This window comes from Idiotropiscis lumnitzeri, chromosome 2 (assembly GCF_059441095.1).
Source record: "Idiotropiscis lumnitzeri isolate Australia: NSW breed Sydney's pygmy pipehorse chromosome 2, RoL_Ilum_1.0, whole genome shotgun sequence".
NCBI classification, from domain to species: domain Eukaryota; kingdom Metazoa; phylum Chordata; class Actinopteri; order Syngnathiformes; family Syngnathidae; genus Idiotropiscis; species Idiotropiscis lumnitzeri.
Genome location: NC_142392.1, coordinates 27,146,150 through 27,168,347, shown reverse-complemented (window position 1 = coordinate 27,168,347; position 22,198 = coordinate 27,146,150). Strand labels below are relative to the sequence as shown.

General features: G+C 48.3%; 1 protein-coding gene across 1 annotated transcript; it reads left to right on the top strand.

Annotated features, from left to right (window-relative positions):
* The first annotated feature begins 392 nt into the window (after positions 1-392).
* LOC148342151 (uncharacterized) lies at positions 393-21,514 on the top strand. The gene is made up of 3 exons (XM_088288082.1): positions 393-675; positions 14,446-15,488; positions 21,506-21,514. The coding sequence occupies exons 1-3, from the start codon at positions 393-395 to the stop codon at positions 21,512-21,514; spliced, it is 1,335 nt and encodes a 444-aa protein (XP_088144208.1).
* The last annotated feature ends 684 nt before the right edge of the window (positions 21,515-22,198 follow it).

Below are 22,198 nucleotides of genomic sequence, written 5' to 3'. Positions count from 1 at the left end.
TGTGCTGGTGAGAATAGCAGCGATCCTTGAAGCTTAAAAAAAATAAAACAAAAAACTGAAGGAACTGACTCTTTGTGGTAAGATGTGAATGTGATTTTAAATAAAATATGATATATTGAATTTTGCAAAGCTTTTTTATTGACATTAAGCGTGTGATCATTGCCAGAAGAACCATTGTGTCTGAGTGATGATTTTTTTTTTGTGTGTTTACTTCAAACATGTAAATAAAATTAATTGCCTTTGCCTGGAACAACATTTTTTAACATTATGTTTTTCAGTTGTCTTTTTAATCGTACCGCTCGGAGCTCTCTAACAGGCAAAGACAGGGTGGTGAACCACTGCGTGTGTTAGCGAATGACATTGAAACCCTGTCAAGGCGTGCATATGCCCATATGCCGACTGATGTGCAGAGTAAGCTGGCCAGGGACCAGTTTATCCGGGCCATTACCCCAAGAGAACTGCGCATACAGACTCAACTGGCGCATCCCCGTACTCTTCAGGAGGCACTGGAGCTGGCCGTGGAGAGAGAGGTCATAGGGGACACCACACGGATTGACCATGTTGACGGCCATGTTGTGCGCTCTGCCACACCGGTGGACCAAATCCAAGAGCAACCATTACGGGTGGATGAGCTGGCTGAGCTTATTTGCACTAGCACACTGCAGTCGCCACGCAGTAGTGCTCATTCCCGACGGGGCCCTCCAGTTTGTTGGGTGTGTGGCCAGCCTGGGCACATTAGCGTGCGGTGCCCCAAGAAGGCAGATGGCCAGGGAAACGGGCCGGGGTCTGTGTAGAGTGGACACCGCAGACCCCTGCACCTGTGTCCCAACACGCCTTGTATCCTGGAGACGGAACCCAACCACATAGATGGGGGAGAGGGGCTCCATTTTCCCCAGAAGCAGATGATACTGCAGAGTCTGTGAGGGTGGTTGGCTGGACCCATGCGGGGGATTTCTGCCATGTCCCCATTTCGCTTGGGGGGTCTCCTTGCGTCGCCCTCGTCGACACCGGCTCCACTGCAACACTGTTGAGGCCTGATGTATTCCCAGCCGGGGCACAATTGGAATCTACCTCAGTCAAGCTTCGAACAGTGACTGGCGAGCTCACCCCTATGCTTGGAAGGGGGGTGGTGACTATCCTAGTGGGGAGACTATGCATGAACTTTCGGGTGTGGGTTGCCGCGGTACGCGACCCCTGCATCATAGGACTGGACTTTCTACGAACAGCCTGGTGCGTGCTTGACCTGGGGAGGAACACGTTGGCTTTTCCAAGACGCCCCACAGTTGAAATGGTGCGCCCTACACAGCCTGAAAAGTCATTACTTCCGACGTCGAGCGCAGCCACTGCACACCACCCATGAACCGCTGGCTCCTATGACTTCTCCACCCACATCAGATGCCCACATTGATGAGCATCCCTGTGGTCCATGACAGGTGGAGTGGACAGAGTGACGGCAGTGCGTGAGGTGTGGAAGCTCAACGGTGATGGTTTAGAACCCAAGCAACAGGAGGAGCTGTGGCAACTGTTGTGGGACTTTAAGGACATTTTTGCGCTGACAGAAGAGGAGGTGGGCCGAACAGACTTGGTGCAGCACCAAATTGACACGGGGGATGCACGACCTATCAAAGCACGCCCCCGCCGCCTTCCCCTTGCACATCAGGCAGAAGTGGACAGTGCAATTGATGAGATTCTGAAAGCTGGCATCATTGAGCCATCTGACAGCCCTTGGGCCTCAGGGGTTGTCATGGTAAAAAAAAAAAAGACAGTGAAGAAAGGTTCTGTGTGGACTATAGACCCTTAAACAGCTTGACCAAGAAAGACTCCTATCCACTGTCCTGCATTGATGAGAATCTGGATCTGGTGTCTGGATTGTCCTGTTTCTCCTCATTAGACCTGCACAGTGGATATTGGCAGGTGCCCCTCAGCCCTGAAGCCCGGCCAAAGACTGCTTTCTGTACTGGCAGGGGGTTGTGGCAGTTTCGAGTTCTCTGTTTCGGCCTGTGTAATGCTCCAGCTACCTTCGAGCGGCTTATGGACAAGGTGCTGGCTGGCATCCCCCGACAGGAATGTTTGGTCTATTTGGATGACATCCTGTTCCATGGGAACTCTTTCCATGCAGCCTTGGAGGCCCTGCGCCAGGTCTTACAAAGAATTTCCACTGGGGGTCTGAAGCTTCACCCTAACAAGTGCTGCTTCATGAGAAGAGAGCTTGAGTTCCTGGGACACAAAGTTGGAGGGGAAGGCATTAGCACTTTGGAGGAGAAAGTGCGAGCCGTGAGGGACTGGCCTTCTTCCAGCAACCCGCGTGAACTGAAGAGCTTCCTTGGGCTGGCATCCTATTACAGGCGATTCGGTCGAGGTTTCTCATGTCTAGCTGCACCGCTTTTCCACCTGCAGCGGAAGGACACTGATTTCGACTGGACTTCCGAGTGCAGACGGGCCTTCAGCTCGCTAAAGAAGGTGCTGACGGAGGCACCCATTCTCGTTCCCCCAGACGCCAACCTGCCGTTTGTCCTGGACACTGATGCCAGCAATGTCGGAATTGGGGCGGTTTTGAGTCAAGTGGGGGCAGACGGGGAGAGAGTAGTGGCATACCTCAGCAAAACCTTGAATCAGGCTGAAGGGCGTTATTGTGTCACACGAAGGGAACTGCTGGCAATTGTGAGAGCCATTAGCCATTTTCGATATTATCTGTCCTGTTTACCCTTCACTGTACGCACTGACCATGCGGCACTTCAGTGGCTTTTGTCTTTTAAGGAGCCTGAAGGACAGATTGCACGCTGGCTTGAAGAACTGGCGCCATATGTCTTCCAAGTGGAGCACAGGACTGGAAATTGCCATGCCAACGCTGACGCTATGTCTCGACGCCCTTGTGCTCTTGCTGGCTGCCGCTTCTGCGAGAACAGAGAAACCCGAGAGAAGGAACTTTGTGGTGATGAGCAAAGTCCCGCGCATGATCATGTCAACCCCATATGTAGGGAGGTCAAGGTTGTGGGGGCACCTGAATGGAGGAAGCAGCAGCAACCGGATGTTGACCTCCGACCTGTATTGCAGTGGGTCGAGTCGGGTCAAAACCCTAAGTGGGAGAAGGTCGCTGGACACTCGCCTGCCACTAAAGGACTGTATTCAAAGATTGGGACTCTTCAGGTCAAGGATGGGGTGCACCAGAGAGCTTGGAAGGAGCCTGCTACTGGTGAGGATAGATGGCAGGTGGTCGTCCCCAGGGCTCTGATAGAGGCCGTGTTGAAAGCTTCTCATGGGCCTGCAGAGGCAGGACACTTTGGTGTGTCAAAAACACTTCGCAGACTCCGGCAAAGTTTCTATTGGGGTCAACTAAGGCGAGATGTTGAGGACTTTTGTCGCCGTTGTGACCTCTGCACAGCGCACAAGGGTCCACCAGGCCGGTCTCGTGCCCACCTCCAACAGCTAGCAGTGGGCGCGCCGATGGAGAGGATTGCGGGGGCCAGAATGGGCCCATTTTCACGCACTAACACAGGCAACCGTTATGTCCTAGCTGCTTTGGACTATTTTCCGAAATGGCCAGAAGCATATGACCAACCTGCTTTGTGTAGCACAACACGAGGCTGCTTGCAACCTTCTCCCAGAAGTTGAAGATGTTGCTCGTTCTCTTCTTTTTTTCCACAAAGTTCCTCTTTGTACTTGGGTGTCGTTCTTGCGCACATTTTCAAACGCCAATCTCAACAAATCCGCACTTGATCTCTGCTTGGCGATAACTCGTGTGCTTCTTTTTGTTCGACGAGACGAATGAAAGATGGCGTCGTTTTTTTCCTTAGAGAAAACCGCAGTCCGTTCGGCACGAAAGCGGAAGAACAAGACACACCCCGCTGTGATATGATTGGCTGCTGGCTTTGTGGAGCACTGTCATCAACTCACCAACAGATGTCGCCACTTGCGATGCAAATCATTGTTATCTTCTTCGAAACATAGAAAAAAACCTAAGATTTAAACCGTATGCGTATGACCAAACATTTTAGTTCCCAAATATGAACTTGAGAGATGTATTGAATTTGACTTTTGTTGCTGGTTTTGTTTATACATCTGACACCATGTTGTTGGTTGGATAGTATTCCAAATGTATTTCCCTATTATTAACAGTTGACATGATAAAGTGATACTTTATGTCAACATATTTGCACCTTTGCCTTTTTACAGGCTTTTTTGACAAGTTGCGATGTGGTTGTTAATTTTAAATTAAAACATGTCACTCTTTTATTACTTAACTGTTATTGTGTTCGAAAATGATTTGGGTATTTATTTAAGTACTTTAATATTTCATTATTCGTTTTAGTATTCATTAAACTACAATAATTCACTATTAATTTCAAGATTCATTTAACTGTTTTAGGAATAATTTAGTATTCGATGTTTAATTGTTACAGAATTTACTTTTTAAATTTTAGTTTCACCATCTTAATCTTATGGAAAATTATTTAACAAGCACCAACACAAGGTTTTTAAAGATAAAGATAAAGATGTCCTTTCATAGTCCCACAATGGGGAAATTTGCAGTGTTACAGCAGCAAAGGTATAGATCACGTAATGTAGCCGTTAATGTATCACATTAGCAGCAGACATTCATAAAAAGCATGCAAATATACACTGTATATACGTAAATACACAAATCCCCATGTGTATAAACACACTTACATCCCACAACATATACAAGTGTAAGGAAACACTCTGAATGTCTGTCCATGGTACAGAGGGGAAATTAATAAAAATGCTGCAATGATAAAAGTGCTGTAATGGTAAAAGTACTGCAATGATAAGACTACTGCAATGGTAAACAAAATACACCATTGGTCAATATTTAAGTACAGCATTGGATAAAGCACAGTAGTTGTGTTTGTTGCATCCTCGGACTGCACAATTGCACTAATGCCCGCCCATTTGTAGACCTGACCTAGTGTTCTTGTTAAAAAGTCTGACAGCAGCCGGCAGGAAGGAGCGGAAAAATCTCTTCAGTCTATCACTGAAGGAGCTGTGGCGTGCTCCAAGAGTGTCATTGAGTGGGTGGGCTGGGTTGTCCAGCATTGATGCCAGTTTTGCCGTCATCCTCCTGCCCCCCACTGAGTCCACAGAGTCCAGGGAGCAGCCCAGGACAGAGCTGGCCCTCCTCACTAGTTTGTCCAGTCTCTTTTTGTCCCGGCCCGAGATGCCTCCTGCCCAGGAGACCACTCCATAGAAGATGACTGATGAAACCACCGAGTCATAGAAGTTCCTGAGGAGTGTTCCCCGAACGCCAAAGGACCTCAGCCTCCTGAGTAGGAAGAGTCTGCTCTGACCCTTCCTATAGAGAGCGTCTGTGTTGTCGCTCCAGTCCAGTTTATTGTTCAGATGAACACCCAGGTAGTTGTAAGTTGAGACCCTCTCAACGTCTGTTCCCTGGATATTCACTGGTGCAGGTGGAGAGTGCCAACTCTTGCAGAAATCCACCTCCAGCTCTTTGGATTTCCCAGCGTTGATTTGGAGGCGTTTCTGCTGACACCAGTCCACAAAACCCTGCGTAACCCCTCTGTACTCCCGATCGTCTCCGTCAGTGATGAGGCCGACAATCGCAGAGTCATCAGAGAACTTCTGCAGGTGACAGGTAGAGGAATTGTATTTGTAGTCCGAGGTGTAGAAGGTGAATAGGAAGGGAGCCAGAACAGTTCCCTGCGGCGCTCCTGTGCTGCAGAGGAGCACGTTAGACACACAGTCCTGTGTTCTCACGTACTGTGGCCGGTTTGTGAGGAAGTCATGGATCCATGTGATGAGGTGGTGAGCCACTCCCGCCTGCTCCAGCTTGTCTCCCAATAGGGTGGGCTGGATAGTGTTGAAAGCACTGGAGGAATCAAAGAACATGATCCTCACAGTGCTCCCCGCCTTCTCTAGGTGGGAGAGTGAAGTGTGGAGCAGGTAGATGATGGCATCATCCACACTTATGCCAGGCTGGTATACGAACTGGAGTGGGTCCATCGAAGAGCTCACCAGGGGGCGCAGATGGACGAGGACCAGTTTCTCCAGGGTCTTCATCAGATGAGACGTCAGCGCCACTGGTCTGAAGTTGTTGAGCTCCTTCGGATGGGGGGTCCAGGCAGGATGTTTTCCACAGCTGGGGGAGTCTCCCAGCTTCAGGCTCAGGCTGAACATGTGCTGGACGATTCCACACAGCTGGTCTGCGCAGGATTTGAGGAGCTGGGAACTAATCCCACCTGGACCCGCTGCCTTCCTTGCCTTTATCTTCCTCAGCTGGTTCTTCACCTGAGATGTTGTGAGGAACAAGGCTGAGCAGGAGCAAGTGGTGGTTGTCTGATGTGGCTGGGAACTGAAGCCTGTGGGGGGGGGGAGAGGGGAGAGGAGAGAGAGGGTCTCATTTGCAGCGGCAGGAGGGCTTGGTGGGGGCTGCAGCAGGGGAGACTAAGCGGGGGCACGCATCTGATCAAACATATTGAAAAATAGGTTCAACTCATTTGCCCAATGAAGGTCCCCCACCTTCTGGGGCTTTGGTCTCTGTGGCCTGAAATGGTCTTCATGCTCCTCCAGACATCCATGGCATTATTACTCTGCAGCTTTTCCTCCATCCGCATCCCATAGGACTTTTTCCCCTCTCTAATCCTCCTTCTCAGCTGACGTTTCTCTTCAGCTCTTCCTTGTCGCCTGACACAAAAGCCCTCTTTTTCTCCTTCAGGAGAGCTTTAATGTCTGGTGTGATGCATGGTTTGTTGTTGGAGAAACGTCTTACTGTCCTGGTGGGAATGGTGTTCTCCATGCAGAAATTAATATAGTCTGTAATTGTGTCCGTTAGACCATTAGTGTCCTCCCAGCGGGCTTCGCTGAATACTTCCCACACAGTTGTGTTGAAACAGTCCTTTAGGGCCTCCTCTGCTTCTCCAGACCCTCTCTGAACTTTGCCTGTCACAGCTGGCGGCCTGCGGACCAGAGGTTTGTACACAGGAAGGAGAGCCACCAAGTTGTGATCAGCTTTGCCCAGCGGGGAGAGGGACAGTGATGTGTACGCCTCCTTGGTGTTGGCATAGAAAAGGTCCAAGATTTTATTGTCTCTGGTGTGGCAGGTTACATATTGTGTGAATGAAGGCAGAGAAGAGGAAGGAGAAGCATGATTGAAGTCACCAGAGATAAGGAGCAAGGCATTTGGGTGCTCTGTTTGTAGCCTGCTCACAGCTGCAGTCAGTACGTTATAGGCTGTCTCACCGTTAGCAGAGGGTGGCACGTACGCCGCCACCGCGATCACATGACTGAACTCTCGCGGTAAATAGACCGGACGCATGCTAGCAGTTTTCATCTCAATGTCCCGACTGCAAAGTTGATCCTTAACAGTTATGTGTCCAGGGTTACACCATCTATCATTAACAAACACAGCCAGCCCTCCCCCTTTCCTCTTACCGCTCTCCAGTGTCCTGTCCGCGCGTAGTATTTGGAAGCCGTCCAATTCCACGACGGCGTCCGGCGTTAGCTCTGTTAGCCACGACTCCGTGAACACCAGCAAGCTAGCCTTCCAGACAATCCTCTCGTGCCGGGTTAGTGCTGTTAGCTCGTCCATTTTATTGGGGAGGGATCTAATATTCCCCATAATAACGGACGGGAGGACGGGGTGGTATCGTCTCCTCCTTGCCTGGCGTTTAGCCCCCGCACGACATCCCCGTCTCTTCCTCTTCAGCTCGCGGGGGATATCGGGTCTCGCTCCAGCAGCCGGTGGGGGGTTAGCACGGAGTGCTAACCGCTGATCTCTTGTGTACACGATTGATCCGTAGCTCAGAGTTATGTCTCCGGACACGGACGCGCAAAAAACAGCATAAACATAAACAACATAAAACCACCACAAGTTGGATGTCCATTGCTGCGATGAGGTGAAATAAATAAAACAGGGTTAAGGGAAAAGCACACGAAGAAGGCTCAACGGTGAGCCAGTGCTGCTGAAACAGGCGGCCACTCGCGCGGTGCCGAAAATCATCATCATCATCATCCCCATCATGATCGTCGTCAGGAGCGTGGGACGATGTGTCCTCACTATGTGCTTGTGATGGCCTCCAGTGGTCTTCGTCACCTTCTGTTGTCACGTGATAACTTGAGCGGCTGCTTGGAGGCTCCGTCCCTCTATTGTCCTCACTCTCACCCTTGTCTTCATCTTCACTCTTTAAAGCCGTGATTCTCACATCGTGGGTCGTGGTGCGATGCTGAGGCGGGCGCGTGGGACCCTGGGGAACATGTTTTTTTTCCGCCGTAGTCCAGTTGAACGATGCATCGTTTTGGAATCGAAAAAGACGATCTCAGACAACGCGAGTTTGATCTCGGCAAAGCTGTTTGTGCCCCTAGTACTGATTAAAAAAAAAAGCGTCGCCCTGTCGCTCGTTGTCCCGGAAGTGTTTTCTTTCGCCGCTACTTAAATGCCCTGCGCCAAGCTATCTTGCGCCGCAGCAGAACGGACTTTGTTTGAACAACAGTGAACCCCCGCTACTTCGCGGTTCACCTTTTGCGGGTTCAGTGCTTCGCGGGTCTAAAAAATATTCGGGAGCATTGTAGTTTCGCCGAGCGGCACGACGGGGCGCTGGAGCGGTTAGACGGCCGGCGTGCGCCGAAGAAGAGCGTGGGCGAAGAAGAGAGTGGACGGAGAAGAGCGACATTTGGCCTCGCTCGGGGCCGTGCGAGAGTTCCGGAGGAGACCGGCCGGCGTGCGTGCGTGGCAGTCAAGCCGAAGAGGAACAACCTCCGCCCGGGCGCGCGCGCGGCGACATTTCGTTTCGTTCGTGACCGGCCGGCGTGCGTGGCAGTCAAGCCGAAGAGGAACAATCTCCCCCCGGGCGCGCGCGCGGCGTCATTTCGTTTCGTTCGGGACCGGCCGGCGTGCGTGGCAGTCAAGCCGAAGAGGAACAACCTACCCCCCGGGCGCGCGCGCGGCGTCATTTCGTTTTGTTCGGGACCGGCCGGTGTGCGTGGCAGTTAAGCCGAAGAGGAACAATCTCCCCCCGGGCGCGCGCGAGGCGTCATTTCGTTTCGTTCGGGACCGGCGTGCGTGCGTGGCAGTCAAGCCGAAGAGGAACACCTTCCGCCGTGTCATGAGCGGAGCGCGAGGGTTATGAATGAATAAATGAATAATAAATAAATGAAAAATGCCACCTTTCATTTCACAGGGCACACCGGACGGCGTACCAGCAGGTAAAAGTCAAAGTAATTAAATAAATACAAAAAGAAGTAATTGAATAAATACAAAAATAATGGCTGGGGAATAAAAAAATAATACGTTTTAATATTTTTTTTGTTATAAGATGAATTTCACTCACTCTCTCTCTACCCGTATATATATATATATATATATATTTTTTATTATTATTATTATTTTTTTTTTAAGCATTTTTGAAGGTGTGCCGCTACTTCGCACCTATATATATCTATATATAGGTGCGAAGTATATATATATACACGTTTTTTTTTTTTTTTTTTTTTTTTGAAGGTGCGACGCTACTTCGTGGATTTTCAGTTTTCGCGGGTGGTCTCGGTTCCCATTAACCGCGATAACCGGGGGTTCACTGTATATGTAAGTCCATGCACAGCAGCAGCAACAAGCTACGTGATGGAAAATAAACGACTCCACTAACAAGTAGCGTGCTAAACGAGGAGGCGAGCAAGGAGGTGCTAAGCGTGCTCATTGCTAAAATGAATTGTTTCGATGTACGCTCGACTTTTAACATAAGTCTGACTTGAACTGCGTTTGGGTGGAGAGCCAGCAGCTATGAACAGAAATGTTGTATTGTAACCATTACGTATCTAAACATAAAATAAAAGGAACACGGAAATGTCTGACGTCATCACGACGAAGTGGTTCAATGTCAAACGTATAGTAACCATTTAAAAAATAAAACGTATAGTTGTTGCGGACATTAGGACGATGCCTCTCACCCAGCAGGCATACTGTTTGGAGGCGTGTTCATGAAAATGTTTTGTGGCGCAAATTTATGATTGTGCATTATTCTCTTGTTGGCAGTCTTCAAATAAAGACGTGTTTCCAGTCAGACGTGTGTGTTCATTTCATTCCGACTGCCACATAGTAAAAGTAAAAAAAAAAAAACGTATCGTAAACTTACTGAAGGATTGTATTACGATTACCGGCATTATTTTAAACACATACCGGACAGAATCCCATTCACACACTGATTACACACACTATTTAAGCCACTTACACTGACTACTCAGCGTCGGATTGTTATCCCACATCGCTCATGCTCATGTCACACGTATTTGATCGTACTCTTGTTCTGTGTATCTTGTTCCAGCGTTTTTGTTCCTCTCGTTTCCAGCTTCAGCTCGGTTCGTTTTCTCTTTCCTTTTCCCCCTGTTTGGTCTTCTCTTACCCTTGTGCGGTAAGCTATTTACGTTATTTATTTCCTTGCCTTTTGCAAGCGTTTTTCGTTCCGCCGTTATTCTTTTTTTCCTGGTGTGAGTGCTCTACCAGCGCTTTATGTTTTTTCGTCGATAGACTTATATATTATATACCATAGCCGATAGACCCCGCTAGTTCTAGATTCATAATTGGATATTGAATATTCTGACTATTAATAAATATTTTTGGAACACCACCTTTTCCCGTGTCTGCGTTTGGAGAGTCCTGCCTCTCTGCTGGAGAACCCCAACACAAATACGACAAAGCTCATTCTCCAAATTGGCTGTAGAGATGCAAACATACCAAATTTGGCACTGGAGGTGTCACATAGACGCTATCGCAAAAAACACAATCCGAAAGACAAAACAATTGGAGATCGGAGCACATGCACATACGCATGCACACACACAGACACACACATACATTTGCTCATACACGTGCACATACACACGCGCATACACAGACATATAATTACACCTGCACATACACACGAACATACACGTATACCTGCATATACACGTGCACATGCACACCGACAAGATTACAGAGGAATGCCAGCGAGGAGAGAGACGGAGAGACTGCCCGCCGGAGAAGGCCAGCCTTGGCGTGCCAGTCTTGGGGACCAGACGGGAATCGACCATCATCAACTATCCAGACGATGACTAACCTGGGGAGGACCTTCCCTTGGACGTGGACCCGTGCCGTGGGAGGGAGCGAGGACGACTGATTCAACCGATTTAACCTACATTATCCTTGACATAAAAAACTCCTATAAAAACTGAAGCTGGGCTGAAAGATGGTGCGCATTTTTCGACTGTGCTCGCCCGAGTGCAGTTTTCTCGTGAGATTAAGAAAAAGCCACCCAGATATCTGTCTTTGTACTATTTCCTGAAGTCCAGAAATGGAAGAAACTAAATATAGGAACTCTAATCATTTGTTGAGTCTTTATTTGATCCTTTTCTTCTTGAGTACAAAAACCGAACACGCATTGGCGTACGTTTGGCTTTTAAAAGTTGATTTACGAAATACTTCTCATTTCCACGGTGACTCAACTCCAACAATACTAAAGCTGTTGCTTTATGTTATTCATATAGACATTTTATTTTAAATCCCCCTACCTCTTATTTTTATCTTTTCTATATTATGTACGTATTAATAACTGTTTGTTAATGTTAATAAAGTTTTTGGCAAAAAACGTATTAGTAAATATTTATCATGTCACTGATGGTGGAGTGGTACACTCGCCTGAGTTGTGTGCAGGCAGCGCGGGTTCAGTTCCCACTCAGTGACGGTGTCTATGTCTGCCCTGAGACTGGCTGGCGACCAGTTCAGGGTGGAGTGCGCCTTTCGCCCGGAGTCAGCTGGGATCGGCTCCAGTACCTTCCCGCGACCCTGTTCAGGATAAGCGGTGTGGATAATGACATGACGTGACAAATATTTGTCCTCTCATCAATATTTGCACATCAGAGTACTGAGTTTCGAGATCCTCACTATAATAGTTCTCAAAATTATATTTATTATCAATTTACGTTAGTTAAGGGATATTTTATTGACAATCTAATATCAATATACAAAGACAGAAAAAATTGGTGGTGGGGGGGCGCGAATCTTTTTCTTCTTGGTAGGGGCGGGCGTGAAATAATTGAGAAGCACTGCTAGTATATGCAGACATTATATTCATACAATCTTGCAGCCCGAGTGAACCACAGCATTGTTGCAAGTTCGGTAGGAGAAACGTAACCTTCCCACTGCTGTTCCAGCAGCGGCTTCTCGGGAAATAGGCGGAAGTGACGTAGGGATGTAGGGATGACTCGCCAATGTGGCGTTAATTTAGTTATTTTTTTTATCAACCGATTTAAAACATTATATAAAATATATATTAAAATAGAACAGCCAGGGGTAAAAACAAACACAGAGGCAAAGAAAGATATTTGAAAAATACGTGCTTAAAGCATGACGTCATAAGCAAGCGCGCAGCTTCCGAAGGACCTCGACCACATCCACCGACCCGTCCAAACCGAAACAAAAACACCCACCGCTAAATTCTTCTGATTTAGTGTAGAACAGACTGTAATTTTCTCACAGGATGTCCAGTGCTACTCTAAAGGACTTCGACATAATTCATTCAGTCTTTGTGTCCCGATAACCTCATCTCGTCACGCGTTGATGCTTTTCGGCGGAGTTAGCTTAGCTTGTTAGCTAGCTAGCCGCTAACGAAAAGAGGCACATGACTCATCGCCAAGCTGAGATCAAGTGTGGATTTTTTGGAATTATCATTTGAAAATGTGTGAAAGAACGACACCCAAGTACAAAGAGGAACTTTGTGGAATAAAAGAAGAGAACGAGCAACATCAACTGCTGGACGAAGTTTGCAACCAGCCTCGTGTTGTGCCACTCAAAGCAGGTTTGTACACGTTTTACTCTCATTTGCTTTGTATAGAACGACTTTCTTTCATTCGAAATATGCATCACAACATTAAGTTGTTTGGGGAAATCGTTCAAGGTTATTGCCTTTTACTTGCAGGTCTGCTGAGCAATTGTTTATGTCAAATGTAATCAGTGCAGAAAATATATGCCAAAGAATAACCAATAGTGGGGGGTGAACTCCATGTTTTTCCCAGTATAAAATTTACATTTAAAATAACAAAATAAAATTTTCTGGTTTTTATATTTTGTTCAAGCAATTCCTTACGGAAGGAATTCCGCCTAACTCTAAAAATGTGCACATTGCCGCGAAAACGTCCATGGCGGTTGATCAATTTTAGTGAATAAAACACAAAATTTTAAGTTTTTTTTTTAAAAATCAAGTACGGATTGGTCTTATTTATTTATGAACTTTTTACTGGCTTGGTCGGGTGAGTCAATGAACCTCGGGTGGCCCTGCACTGTTTTGTGCACGTGTGCGTAGTTTCACCCCATCCAAACATTTAAAATACATTGAATGCATCCATCCAAGGTTGCACGGATCTCATCGGTGAACAAGCACATGCTGCAAGGAATGCAGCTGCATCTTTTTCTTACTATGGTCTCAAAAAGGGAGAACGTCAAAACCCCCTTTTCTACCAACAAGTCCAGGAACATTTAGTTCCTGGTAATAAAGTTCCTGTGGCCCAGGTGGTTTGCATCACCCCCACAACTCATAGTTCCTGGTAATTTTTGCAAATGACAATGACGACGGAACAATGGGAGGTGTTGTGTTACTTTGTTACTCATTACTGACACCCTATAGCTGTTAAGCGTCATTGCAGTTCCAAAATAATTCAGTGAACTCTAAAAAAATATTATGGTGTATCTTAGTTGAATTTGAATTCATATTCCAGAAACGTCTGTGACTATGTCAGGAATGAAATCGGGCATCGGCCGCAACGTGCTTCCTTTTTAAATGCTCGTTTATCACTGTTGTGCTGCTAAAGGGAGGTTTACATCGGAGGACGTAATTTTGTGAAATGCCCCCATGGTCCGGTCCAAGTTGGGGTCGCACGCATTGCTCCGTATGCGGCAGGCACAAGTCAAGGTAGCACGGTAGAAACAATATAAGACAAAGTCGCCGCATGAGGTTTGACTTGACCAAACCAAATGTGTGTTTGTCTTTCTGTGTCCTACAGATGTCAGTGAATACAATCTCTGTTCTGTGAAAGATGAGCCAGATTTGACTCACATCAAAAATGAGGAGGAGGAGATCAACAAGTCACCACTGAACGTTGTCCCTATAAAGACTGAAGATGAAAACAAGGGTGAGGGTGAGGACAACAGAGGGGCGGAGCCTACAAGCAGCAGCTCAAGTCATCACGTGACAACAGAAGGTGATGAAGACCACCGGGGGCCATCACAAGTACATAATGAGGAGACACCAGACGCTCATGACGATGATGATGATACTAATGATGATGATAATGGGCAAGCTAAAGGTGAAAGGGCATGTCACACTGACTCATTAACTTCAAAGTTGTCTTTAAAAGCGCACAAAAAAAGTGGAGAAAAACCTTTTTCTTGCTCAGTTTGTGGAAGATACTTCTCAAGAAAGTCAAATTTACAAATCCACACAGGAATACACAGTAGAGAAAACCCCTTCTCCTGCTTGGTTTGTGGTAAAAGCTTTTCTCTAAAATCAACTTTAACAAAACATAGAAGAACACACAGTGGTGAAAAACCTTTTTCCTGCTCAGTTTGTGGAAAATGCTTCTCGAAAAAGACATATTTAACAGAACACACAAGAACACACAGTGGTGAAAAACCTTTTTCCTGCTCAGTTTGTGGCAAAGTATTCTCTCAAAGATCAACTTTAACAAGTCATAGAAGAACACACAGTGCAGAAAAACCCTTTTCCTGCTCAGTTTGTGGCAAGAGTTTCTCCCGAAAGTCACATTTAACAAGCCACACAAGAACACATATTGGTGAAAAACCTTTTTCCTGCTCAGTTTGTGGCAAAAGCTTTTCTGTAAAGTCAACTTTAACATATCACACAGAAACACACAGTGGTGAAAAAACTTTTGCTTGCTCGGTTTGTGGAAAATGCTTCTCTGAGAAGTCTAATGTAACAAGACATGCAAGAACTCACAGTGGAGAAAAAACATTTTCCTGCTCAGTTTGTGGCAAGAGTTTCTCCCGAAAGTCACGTTTAACAAGCCACACAAGAACACACAGTGGTGAAAAACCTTTTGCTTGCTCGGTTTGTGGCAAAAGCTTTTCTGTAAAGTCAACTTTAACAAAACATAGAAGAATACACAGTGGGGAAAAACCTTTTTCCTGCTCAGTTTGTGGCAGAAGCTTCTTTGATAAGTCAACTTTAACAAAACATAGACGAACACACAGTGGTGAAAAACCTTTTTCCTGCTCAGTTTGTGGCAGAAGCTTCTCTGAAAAGTCAACTTTAACAAAACATAGAAGAATACACAGTGGGGAAAAACCTTTTTCCTGCTCAGTTTGTGGCAAAGTATTCTCTCAAAGATCAACTTTAACAAGTCATAGAAGAACACACAGTGCAGAAAAACCCTTTTCCTGCTCAGTTTGTGGAAAGAGTTTCTATCGTAAGTCGCATTTAACGAGCCACACAAGAACACACACTGGAGACAAGCCATTCGGTTGCAGCGTTTGTGCTAAAAAATTCTTCACTATAAAGCATGCGGAGAGTCACAATTGTGCTGGTGATAATAGCAGCAATCCTTGAAGCTTAAAAAAAGACAACAAAAAACTGAAGGAACTGACTCTTTGTGGTAAGATGTAAATGTGATTTTGAATGTAATATAAATTTAATTTTGCAAAGCTCTTTTATTGACACTAAGCCAATGTGATCATTGCCAGAAGAACCATTGTGTCTGAGTGACGATTTTTTTTGTTTTTATATGAAACATTTTAAATGAAATTAATTGCCTTTGCCTGGAATAACATTTTTTAACATTATGCTTTTCAGTTGTCTTTTTAATGGTACTTAATGGAAAAGGTGTGAGAAGAAACGGTGCTTATGAAATCGTTGCCTTCCACAATCATCAATAAAATCACTTGTTCCACTTGCTCAACTGGCCTTCATTACGCTGTGTGAAAAGGTGAAAAACTGAACTAGAATAGAATAGAAATCCCTTTATTGTCATTGTACTCAAGTGTGCAACGAGATTAGAGGGCTCCCCTCTCCAGTGCAATTCAACAATAATACAGACAAATATATAAATTAGATAAATAAATAAGAGAGTGCAATGGAATTTAGTACTGAATAGGGTATATAAAAACACATCACAATGCTGTTCTGCAAGGTAAGGGTGTTCTCGTGTGTGTGTGAGAGTTCAGAATGGAGATGGCTCTCGGAAAGTAACTGTTTCTCAGTCTATTGGTCCTCAATTTGATGCATCTGTAGCGCCTGCCAGAGGGCATCAGGTCGAACAGGTGGGAGTTTGGGTGGGTATTGTCTTTGACGATGTTGAGAGCCCTTCTGAGGCACCGGGCGGTGTAGATGTCCGACAGCGAGGGGAGAGGGCAGCCAATAATCCTTTGCACTGTTTTGACTGTCCTCTGGAGCCTCACTCTGTCCGCCTCAGTGCAGCCGCTGTACCAGGTGGAGACACAGTACGTCAGCAGGCTCTCGATGGACGAGTGGTAGAAGGTCAGCAGCAGCTTCCTGTCCAGGTTGAATTTCCTGAGGACTCTCAGGAAGTGCAGACGCTGGTGGACCTTCTTTACCACCGCTGTAGTGTTGTGTGTCCAAGAAAGGTCATCGGAGATCTGTACTCCCAGGAACTTGAACGTGTGGACCCTCTCCACACACACGCCTTCGATGCAGGGGGGGTGTGGCACCGTCTTGTTCCTCCTGAAGTCGACGACAATCTCCTTTGTTTTTGCAGTGTTAAGGTGCAGTCTGTTGTCCTTGCACCAAGCCGTCAGCCTCTTTACCTCCTCTCTGTAGGCTGTCTCGTCACTTTCCGAGATCAGACCGACCACTGTCGTGTCGTCAGCAAACTTGATGATGGTGTTGTTACCGTGGGCCGGGCTGCAGTCGTAGGTGTAGAGGGCGTATAGGAGAGGACTCAGCACGCATCCTTGAGGGGAACCGGTGCTCAGCATGCGGGTGGAGGACGTGTAGGGGCCGAGCAACACAGTCTGGGGTCTGTTGGTCAGAAGGTCCTTAATCCAGATGCGTGTGAGGGCAGGGAGGCCGAGAATGTCCAGTTTGGCGACGAGGATGTCCGGGATGATTGTGTTGAATGCTGAGCTGTAGTCCACAAAGAGCATCCTTGCATAGCTCTGCTGTTGTTCCAGGTGGCCCAGCACAACATGCAGAGCAGTGTCGATGGCGTCCTCAGTGGATCTGTTAGCCCGGTATGCAAACTGGTAGGGGTCCAGAGTGGGAGGAAGACAGTCCCTTATGTGCTGGAGAACCAGCCTCTCGAAGCACTTCATGATAGAATAGAATAGAAATAGAAATCCCTTTATTGTCATTGTACTCAAGTGTGCAACGAGATTAGAGGGCTCCCCTCTCCAGTGCAATACAACAATAATACAGACAAATATATAAATTAGATAAATAAAGAAGACAGTGCAATGGAATTCAGTACTGAATAGGGCATATAGAAACACATCACAATGCTGTTTTGCGAGGTTAGGGTGGTCTCGTGTGTGTGTGAGAGTTCAGTATGGAGATGGCTCTCGGAAAGAAACTGTTTCTCAGTCTATTGGTCCTTGATTTGATGCATCTGTAGCGCCTGCCAGAGGGCAACAGGTCGAACAGGTGTGAGTTTGGGTGGGTATTGTCATTGACGATGTTGAGAGCCCTTCTGAGGCACCGGGCGGTGTAGATGTCCGTCAGTGGGGGGAGAGGGCAGCCAATAATCCTTTGCGCTGTTTTGACTGTCCTCTGGAGCCTCACTCTGTCCGCCTCAGTGCAGCCGCTGTACCAGGTGGAGACACAGTACGTCAGCAGGCTCTCGATGGACGAGTGGTAGAAGGCCAGCAGCAGCTTCCTGTCCAGGTTGAATTTCCTGAGGACGCTCAGGAAGTGCAGACGTTGGCGGACCTTCTTTACCACTGCTGTGGTGTTGTGACTCCAAGAAAGGTCATCGGAGATCTGTACTCCCAGGAACTTGAACGTGTGGACCCTCTCCACACACACGCCTTCGATGCAGAGGGGGGGCGGCAGCGTCTTGTTCCTCCTGAAGTCGACGACAATCTCCTTTGTTTTAGCAGAGTTAAGGTGCAGTCTGTTGTCCTTGCAACAAGTTGTCAGTCTCTTTACCTCCTCTCTGTAGGCTGTCTCGTCACCTTCCGAGATCAGACCGACCACTGTCGTGTCGTCAGCAAACTTGACGATGGTGTTGTTGCCGTGGGCCGGGCTGCAGTCGTAGGTGTAGAGGGCGTACAGGAGAGGGCTCAGCACGCATCCTTGGGGGGAACCGGTGCTCAGCATGAGGGTGGAGGACGTGTAGGGGTCGAGCAACACAGTCTGGGGTCTGTTGGTCAGAAAGTCCTTAATCCAGATGCGTGTGAGGGCAGGGAGGCCGAGAGTGTCCAGTTTGGCGACGAGGATGTCTGGGATGATCGTGTTGAATGCCGAGCTGTAGTCCACAAAGAGCATCCTTGCATAGCTCTGCTGTCGTTCCAGGTGGCCCAGCACAACATGCAGAGCAGTGTCGATGGCGTCCTCAGTGGATCTGTTAGCCCGGTATGCAAACTGGTAGGGGTCCAGAGTGGGAGGAAGGCAGTCCCTGATGTGCTGGAGAACCAGCCTCTCGAAGCACTTCATAATGACTGGTGTGAGAGCAACAGGACGGTAGTCATTCAGGTGGACGGCTGGTGACTTTTTGGGGACAGGAATAATGGTGGAAGTTTTCAAGCAGGAGGGGATGACTGCCTGAGCCAGGGAGCGGTTGAAGATCCTGCAGAAAACATGTGACAGTTGGTGGGCACATGCTCTGAGGACCTTGCCTGGTATTCCGTCGGGTCCAGTAGCTTTCCTGGGGTTGACCGCCAGGAGCGCGCGCCTCACATCGTGTTCCTCTACGATGAGTGGGGGGGAGTTGGAGCTTGAAGTGCGGGGGTGTGACGGTTGGGGCGAGTCAAAGCGAGCGAAGAAGCAGTTAAGCTCCTCTGCCAGCGATGCACTCGGGTCTACAGAGGTCGTGCTGCTGCCACGGAAGTTGGTGATGCTCCGTAGACCCTGCCACACCTCCCGTGGCCTGTTACTGGCAAGGTGGGCCTCCAGCCTCCCCTTGTAGGTTGCCTTGGCTAGCTTGATGCCTTTGCTCAGGTCAGCACGAGCCACCCTGTACTGGGCTTTGTCACCTGACCTGAAGGCAGCGTCACGGGCCTTGAGGAGAGAGCGAACCCTGCTGGACATCCAGGGCTTCGCATTTGGAAAGGTCCGTATAGTCTTATGTTGGGACACAGTTTCCATGCAGAACTTGATGTAGTCCAGTACACAATGCGTGTAGACATCAAGGTCCTGATGATCAAAGAGGTCCCAGTTTGTGTCATGAAAGCAGTCCTGTAATTCACTCATGGCGTCGTCACGCCAGGTTTTCACAGTCTTTGTGGTAGGCCTGAATCTGCGCCTGAGAGGGGTGTACGCAGGTGCGAGCTGCAAGGACAGGTGGTCTGACTGGCCGAGAGGGGCGAGTGGGAGGGCTCTGTATGCGTGCTTGATGTTCGAGTACACATGGTCGAGAGTGTTGTCTCCCCTCGTTGGGCACTTGACATGCTGGTGAAACTCTGGGAGTACAGTCTTTAAATTGGCCTTATTAAAGTCTCCCGCTACTACGTGAACGCCATCAGGGTGGGCCCGCTGATGTTTATTGATGACGCATGCGAGTAGCGAGAGCGCCGTGCCAGTGCTAGCGTCGGGAGCGATGTAAACAGCTGTGACAATCACGACCGTTAGCTCCCTCGGGAGGAAATAAGGCCGGCATTTAACGGACATGAACTCGATGTCGGGGGAAGAGTGCTTCTCGACGATCGTGCTATCGCCGCACCAGTTCTCATGCACGTAAACACAGAGCCCCCCGCCCCTCCTCTTACCGGTGTCCCTCGTCCGATCCGCGCGATGTAGCGAGCGCCCGGCCAGCTGGATGCTAGCGTCGGGGACGTCTGCGTGCAGCCAGGTTTCCGTGACGACGATCACACTGCTATCGCGCACATAGCGGTTTCCCAGGATTTGTAATCCCAGGTCGTCGATTTTGTGGACCACGGATCTGGCGTTGGTGAGGTGCAGACTCGGTAGTGGTTGCCTATGGGGCTGCCGTCGCAGCCGTTGCAAGACACCGGACCTGCAGCCTCGCTTCTGCTTCCTCTCTCTGCGTCGCCTGCGCCGCCTCCCGGCCCCGATGACCAGCCATGGTGAGCCGGGCAGCCTCGCCAGTTCGTTCGGAATTTTGCGATCATAGCAAAATTCCTCTGTGATGGATATTTCGCATCGATATCCAATGTTCACGATGTCTTGGCGGGTATATCGATGTTGTGCCTCAGTTGATGCCAATAAGAGCAAGCAAACACTAATAAAAAGTAAAAAGGAGCACTGTGAGGGGGAGCTGTTAGCCGCTGCGTCCATGCGCGCCGCCATCTTGTTTGTCTTGACTGGTGTGAGAGCAACAGGACGGTAGTTATTCAGGTGGACGGCGGGTGACTTTTTGGGGACAGGAATAATGGTGGAAGTTTTCAAACAGGAGGAGATGACTGCTTGAACCAGGGAGCGGTTGAAGACCCTGCAGAAAGCATGTGACAGTTGGTGGGCACATGCTCTGAGGACCTTGCCTGGTATTCCGTCGGGTCCAGTAGCTTTCCTGGGGTCAATAGCCAGGAGCGCGCGCCTCACATCGTGTTCCTCTACGGTGAGTGGGGGGTGGGGGGTTGAGGCATGAAGTGCGGGGGGGTGACGGTTGGGGTGAGTCAAAGCGAGCGAAGAAGCAGTTAAGCTCCTCTGCCAGCGATGCACTCGGGTCTACAGAGGTCGTGCTGCTGCCACGGAAGTTGGTGATGCTCCGTAGACCCTGCCACACCTCCAGTGGTCTGTTGCTGGCAAGGTGGGACTCCAGCCTCCTCTTGTAATTTGCCTTGGCGAGCTTGATGCCTTTGCTCAGGTCAGCACGAGCCACCCTGTACTGGGCGTTGTCGCCTGACCTGAAGGCAGCGTCACGGGCCTTGAGGAGAGAGCGGACCTGGCTGGACATCCAGGGCTTCGCATTTGGGAAGGTCCGTATGGTCCTGTGTAGGGACACAGTTTCCATGCAGAACTTGATGTCGTCCAGTACACAATGCGTGTAGACATCAAGGTCCTGATGATCAAAGAGGTCCCAGTTGGTGTCTTGAAAGCAGTCCTGTAATTCACTCAGGGCATCATCACGCCAGGTTTTCACAGTCTTTGCGGTGGGCCTGAATCTGCACCTGAGAGGGGTGTACGCAGGTACGAGCTGCAAGGACAGGTGGTCTGACTGGCCGAGGGGGGCGAGTGGGAGGGCCCTGTATGCGTGCTTGATGTTCGAGTACACATGGTCGAGAGTGTTGGCCGTGTCCAAATTAACAGGCTGCGACCTCCGAAGGCCAGTTCGCAGGCTGGGTCCTCGAAGCCTAAGAAGGCTCCTCCTCATGTAGCCTTATATGGACCGCATAACCCGTGGTGAAAATGGACAGGCTCGATAGCTACGTACAAATGACTAGTCTGCGTCCTTCGATGTCCAATATGGCGGACAGAAGACGTCACTTCCGGTGCGACAAGAACGCTTACGCCGGTGTCCAAATTCACGCGGCCTCCGAGTACTAGCCTTATAATCTGTCCTCGTTTTCATGGAAACGGGCCCTGAGTGAAGGCTACGAGCATGCAACCTTCGCAGCCTAAAAAGCCTCGCTCTTCTTCTACGCCGTTCTACACTCGCAAGATGCAAACTACCGAAGCCACGTGTTCCGCCTCATCGGAGTGCACTTTCAGGTGTAAGTATAAGTTATTTATATGCAATATTAAAACATCACTCATGAGAAATATTGGGCAGCATTGTTTGGATATTTAGCTCCAGATTAAGATAATTTTATTAGTTGTGATATCGGCCAAATATAACTAAGGTAGCTCTAAGAACTATTGCAAAGGAGGTACGGCTGAAACATTTGAATTGCCTTATTTCTGCATGTTAGCATTATTTTATTTAATCTTTTCCTTATGTTTTAGGGAGCAAGGAGATGACCGCGCTGATCAAGCTGTGCGGGGAGTACGACAGCCTCTTTACAGGGGCCAAGTTCTCCGCAGCCACAGCATGGAGGCAAAAATACAATTTCTATCGGGAAAAATATTTGACGGGTTATTGTCTTATTTATTTCCATCGATTTCAACTC

What these genes read in the sequence shown, in the direction of transcription:
- LOC148342151 (XM_088288082.1), top strand. Translation starts at nt 393, where the DNA reads ATGCCGACTGATGTGCAGAGTAAGCTGGCCAGGGACCAGTTTATCCGG. An exon ending in CACACTGCAGTCGCCACGCA is followed by an intron (nt 676 to 14,445) that starts GTAGTGCTCATT and finishes AAATCCACACAG; the next exon opens with GAATACACAGTAGAGAAAAC.